The following is a 6,000-nucleotide window of genomic DNA, read 5'->3' as shown; positions in this document are numbered from 1 at the left end:
CGGGGAAAGTAACGTGGCTGTTTGAAGGCAGGCCAGAGCAGAGTATTCAACGGGCCGCAGTGACAGCTGATGGGAAATGAGGACGCACTCCTCTGAAGCCCCTCTGGCATGAGTCTGCTGTGTGTGTGTGCGACGTCCTTATGTGTGGGTCCTCACATCCATACAGTCGGCCTAAGTTTAGAAGTTGGATGAGTGAGTTTTATTATTCAGGTCGGCAAAACAACCGCCAGGAGGCATCATTGAGCATAAAGGATGCGCTTACAGTGAGTTGTATTGTGGTGTGTTTACAAACATTGCCACCTGATGAATTACGTGAAGAGTAGCTTATGAGTTGTTGTTTCAATTTGGAAAAGGGCAAATCATTGTCACACTATCACACTTCTGACACCAGTGTAGTGGACGGTGTGGTAGAGTAGCTGCTGACACCAGTGTAGTGGACGGTGTGGTAGAGTAGCATATATATAGCAACCGAGCAACTGAACAATACAACGTACTGTAGCAAACGGCTAAACAGGCAAACGGACAGTGGAAAGTTCAAGTTCCTTCAAACTTTTTATGTCTGTCAAAAAACTGCACGGACAGACCCATGTCATCTCCGTTGTCTGTCAATGGATGATTTCCACAGAGAAACTATTAGCTCAATCCCTAATTTATGGATAGCATAGTTTGCAGTGGGCAGGGCCTGAATCGTTGTTATTCCAGGCTTATATGCACTGTGTGCAATAGCCTAGGGATGAGGTTATAGATGTCCTAATGACAGGCTTATATTTCCTTCCTGAAATAGTGAGATGATGATATGTTTTCAAAATGCTTCATCATCATCTCACTTTCCCAGGAAGTCAATAAGCTTGTCATTTGGATATCTTCGAGGCTTGATAGGCAAAATAATATTTTGGGACCATACTTAAGGTGGACTGAGTAGAGTAAAGTACCCCTTTAAGAAAACTTTATCTAGGGTACCAGGAGTTTCCTGATGTCTACTATCTGGCTCAGCCTTTGAAGCTTTTTGTGGACACACCCAGTGAGCTGCCTGATTTAGGTTACATATACATAGTGATGGTCCCCAACTGTAATGAATAACCTCCTTTCCTTCAAAACTGACCTAAAAAGATCCACAAGTGGTGGAACCTGATAATTTAAAGATAGACACGGGTAGAGAAGTTTAATGATAAATACAGTAGTGTGGAGTTCTGTGCTAGCGTGCAGCATATATATATATATATATAGTGTATTTATTATTTATTCAAGTTTTATTTCACCAGGTAAGTAACATTATTCTCAGAGGCAACAATGATTTGGACTGAGTAATGAATGAATGAGAATGAATGAGAATGAATGAGAATGAATGGGAATGAATGAATGAGAATGAATGAATGAGAATGAATGAATGAGAATGAATGAATGAGAATGAATGAATGAATGGGAATGAATGGGAATGAATGAGCCGGGAGCTGGAAGCTGGTGCACACACTCCTCCTCTTCCTCTTCCTCATCCCTGGTCTGTTTGATCTTCTCAACCATAGGGCCGCTCAGAAGCTTAGCCTGTCCTCCAAGCGGAAGAAGTCCCAGCCGGCCCAACTCCAGTCTCCGTCCGAGCCCGCCGAGCCCCTGGTGTACACCGGCGGCTTCAGCGGCGCCCTGCAGCTGTCCCCGCCCGCCGTGCCGCCATGCCTCCTCCGCGCCGGGTCAAAGGTCAAGGACACCCCGGGGATGGGAAAGGTAAAGCAGTTGGGGAATACTCTCTTCTTCATGTGATTCTTTTTCATATATATTCATTTTGACCAAGGTCAGATACTGTACGTAATATCACATACCTGAAATAAATCAGGTTGTTGGTGATTTAGCTTTGAGTCTGCACATTATAGGAATATTCCACTGGTTCAATTGTGCCAAGTAAACTAAATCAAGTGCAGCTCAAGAATGCTGAAGTGTTTGACCCAGGTCTGCTTAATGATAGATTTGACGATTTGGGTTATTGCAGGATTATCAGATTGGACCATTTCCAAGGGATGCCATTGCACTGATGAAAAGATGACAGCAGCTTGTATGACAAGGGTCATGTTAATGCTACGTTTATTGTGCTAATTGAACTATTTGAGCAACTGTTTCATAGTATTGTCAGGTGAGCCCTTTCAGTGTACTATGGCATAGGTGTACTGTTGCATAGGTTGGATGCAGTTTGTGCAACATAGTTCATGCTCCATGTCTGAAGCCTACGTTAGCATATGTTGATGCTAATCACAGGGTTACATTGGTCAATGTTACTACTGATCTGGTACTGCTACTGGTTATGCTGATGCTAAGGTCCCTGCTCTGAGCTCATGTGTGAGACCAGGCTTGCTGATTCCCAGGCCTTTGGTATTCCATGAATCCGTTCCGTATGCCAGGGCAGCATTCCTCCCTCCGAGTGAGTGACAGACTGTGGGAGTGTGAAAGATTGTGAGTGTGAGGGGCCAACGGGAGGGGGGTTGGGCACAGAATGGGGGCCTGTTTAAGTGAAGAACTGTTTGAATGTGTTTGTGTTCAGTGTTGTGTTGAGGACTTGGTTATCCGTGAGAATCTGTGCCATGAGATGCCATGGAGGGAACGCTAAGCATTTTGTTCAGATTTCTGAAGTAAAAAAATGAATGCGCTTTTTTTTTTTTTTAATACCGACCAAAGGTCAGTGCTTCACAGACCATGACCAGAGCTGAGGGTGACACGAACTAGAAAAGTCAGTCTGTTGCTCTTAGTCTGTTGTTATGTTACCATAACACAAACACACTCAAACACCCACAAGCACATGCTAGTACTGTGTAATGGCATTAGCACGCATGTAAGTCAACAACCAGACTAAGACATAGTTCAGAAGTGTCTCTTTACCTAATTTCCTTCTGGAATAGAAAACACCTGAGTGTCCACATCTCTATCTGACGAGTGAGTGTAAAGTCATATTCCTTGGATGCCGTGAATTATCATCCTCAGAGACAAGGCAAGCTGCAGTTTTTCACATCTGTTCTGATCTGTTCATCACATTTGTCTCACCTCCGCTTTAAGCCCTTGATATATTTTTGCCGTGTCAGATGCAAGATGAAGAGCCATGTTTTTCCAAGCTTACAAGTCATGAAGTCTGGGTTCCGGCATAAGTTAGGAGCTTTATGAATTCCAAGTAGAGACATCTTCCAGTAATAAATCATAAATTACCGTTGAACAACTTTGCCGCTGCTCTGTTAGCAATCCAATCAAGGTATTTACGAGGGTAGCCTGATATTAACTGATGTGTTTTGGGACACCGTCTGCCCTCCCCCTCGCCCTTCACAGTGCTGCTGAGTGCAGATTACACAGCATGAAGCTATTATCCTCAAGTGGATTAGACCCGGGTCCTGGTATAGCCCCTCCCTCCCTCCGCCTCCTCCTCGTCTCACAGATCAGCCAGTCAACAGACAGGTGGTGAGAACCGTTGACGTCCTCATATCCCCCCCGCAAAAATACCTGAGTGAAATACCTTCACTCAGACAAAGGTGCTGAATTCATTCATGTTAACTATTCGGGCTGGTGAATGATCTCGTGGTGAATGTTGGCAGCCAGGCATGGTGGGTGTCAACCGCGGGTGTCTGTCTGTGAGCCAACCTGGCGCCTCTTCAGTCGCCCAAGGATGCCCAGCAGGCTGCCCAGGACTCCAGGAGGCAAAGTGATTCCTCGCTCCCCGGGAGCCCATGGATGTGGTGCCAAAGAGCTGCTTGAGACTAGCATGGCCAAAGAATGAACCCCTTCACGCCAGCCCTCTTTAGCTTTGATTGGGTCACGCTGGTCGGGCCATTTGAAGTGGTGAAGTCACTGGCGGTCTTTGATTGTGATTTAAACATGCAGGCTTCCCTGGACAGCGGTTTTGCCCATCATTCCCCACCCTCCCCCACATAAGAAGACATGTATGATTGTCTAGGCAGTCAGAGATTATACAGCTAACGAAAAGGTCACAATGCCTCATCGTGGATGAGATGATGTCATATAGGAGGTATCGTATCTCCTTATCATTCCATATCAGTCAGAACGAACGCCAACGAGAAAAACAGGATGTAGACTACCTCTGTGATCGTATCTTCTCATGTCCTCCCACATTATGGAGTTCCATTTGGTGTCTTATCGTCTTCAAGACTGCTGCTGTCAGGAGTTCTGTTTTAACTTTTTGAAGTCACTAATCGTACATCTGGGGCAGGCAGCTGCAAAAACGCTAATGAGCTCGGCATCAAGGAAGCAGAGGAAATAAAACAGCCCCTTAATGAGGCCCAGCGAGCTCCAAAGCATTGAGGCTGGCTGTACTCTTGAATACAGATTTTTTGCTGCTTTGCAGTTCTCTGCCCAGAGCCAACGAGCATGGCTTCCTTCCTGGGTGTTCCACAGCCATTATTGTTTGTGTGTACAGTTTGTGTACACGGGATAAAGGTAAGATTATAGAATTAAGGTGGGAAGGAGAGACCGATAGGGTTGCACTGGTGGAGGGGAAGTCGGGGCAGCTTAAGATCCAGAAAGAGAGGAAAGTACAAGGAGAGGTAGGGGAATAGACTGGGGTTGGAGGTGAACATGTTTTGTCACAGTGAGAGAGAGTGTGTATGAAAGAAAATCCAATACTACTACGCAATCCCCCCCACCCCCACACGCACACGCACACACACACACACACACACACACACACACACACACACACAGTATCTCTGGTGAGAGCAGTCTTAAATGTCAAAGTTAATGCATTTTGTCTGACATATGTACCGGAACCTCATGGGGTTACCACCGGGGGAAGTAAACAGAGAAGTAGTTGAAATAACATAATTTCTTGTAGTCGAGGCAGAATCATAGCATCGTTGCGCAGAGCGGAAACCGGATTCATTGCCTTGCACGCGTAAATCCTCAGCACAATACCTCCCTTTGATGAAACGCTAATGTCACGGGAAATAGAAAGCCAAACTTTTTGTTTTGCTGCGCTGTCAGCAGGAATCACGGGGGAAATGTAGTTATCTACATTTATCTCCCAGCTCGATACTGCATTACGTGTGTGAGAGCATGTGTGTGATAGCAGGCATTGTAATTCAGCTCTCAACACAGAGCCCCCTTCATTGCCTGGGATTGAATTCTTTATCTGTGTGCAGAGGTTGTAAACGCTCAAGCTGTTTGTAGTTACACAGCAGGAAGCGGACCCTTGTGGTTAGGCTATAAAAATGAATCAGTTTACGGTGAATGATACAGCGGCGTCAAGCGATGTCGGGAAACGCACGTTCCTTCAAGCTCCCAAGGATGTGGCTTGTGTGCCTGACCTAATCTTTTGTCCCTTCTTGCTTAGACAGGGCATTGCTGAGTGCATGCCATGCATACAAGACGTTGGGGTGAAATCGTGGCACGCTACAGTACAGTGCTGTTGTTATATTGTAAAGACTTGGTGTTCTCTTTCTGTGTCTCCCACTCCCTCACTCGCTCTTCTCAGATTCACACTTCTCTCTCTATCACATGTGAGTTAGGAACCACGAGCGTGTGTCCATGCTAGTTTCCGTTCAAATCACATTCAACTCGTGAACCTTTCCATCTGCACACCCGCTGTCTGGAGTTTGAGGTCTAGCCCTCCTCTACTGTTCTAATGGGTTTCCTCCACGCAGAGGTGGAATGGAACACCGGGCTACATGAGTCAGCCAATCAGAGTCACTCTCATCTCGCTGCTGTGAAAACCTCTCGCCCACATAGGCACAGCTAAAACTCGTGTAAGAGGCTTAATTCCACGGTGAAAGAAACAGATTTTAAAGTGTTAACCTCAATTAGTGGTTTCCAATGAATTGGGGTTTGTTAAAATAATTACGCATAATTGAGGCACGGCCATGAATATTTCATGAGGAGGGATTATTTTGTTGCTTGCTGAGCGACACCTAAATTTGTTGTTTTTGAGGGGTACAGTTGCTGGTGGGGAATGTAAATCAGAAAGAGGGACGTTAATGAAGACAGTATTTGGGTTTTTTGCTTCTAGTTGAAAAGCAATTA

General features: G+C 45.5%; 1 protein-coding gene across 1 annotated transcript in view; it reads left to right on the top strand.

The window, feature by feature from the left end:
- kif26aa (kinesin family member 26Aa) overlaps window positions 1–6,000 on the top strand; it is a gene marked incomplete at its 5' end in the record, with an annotated part of 81,538 nt that overhangs the window by 54,327 nt on the left and 21,211 nt on the right. Inside the window, one exon of the mRNA XM_083688773.1 lies at window positions 1,524–1,719. Within this exon, the coding sequence (XP_083544899.1) occupies window positions 1,524–1,719 (196 nt within the window). The remainder of the gene's footprint in view (window positions 1–1,523; window positions 1,720–6,000) is intronic.

Source organism: Argentina silus, assembly GCF_951799395.1.
Source record: "Argentina silus genome assembly, chromosome: 17".
NCBI classification, from domain to species: Eukaryota; Metazoa; Chordata; class Actinopteri; order Argentiniformes; family Argentinidae; genus Argentina; species Argentina silus.
Note: the sequence above shows the minus strand (reverse complement) of the source record. Positions and strands in the feature narration are given on the sequence as shown.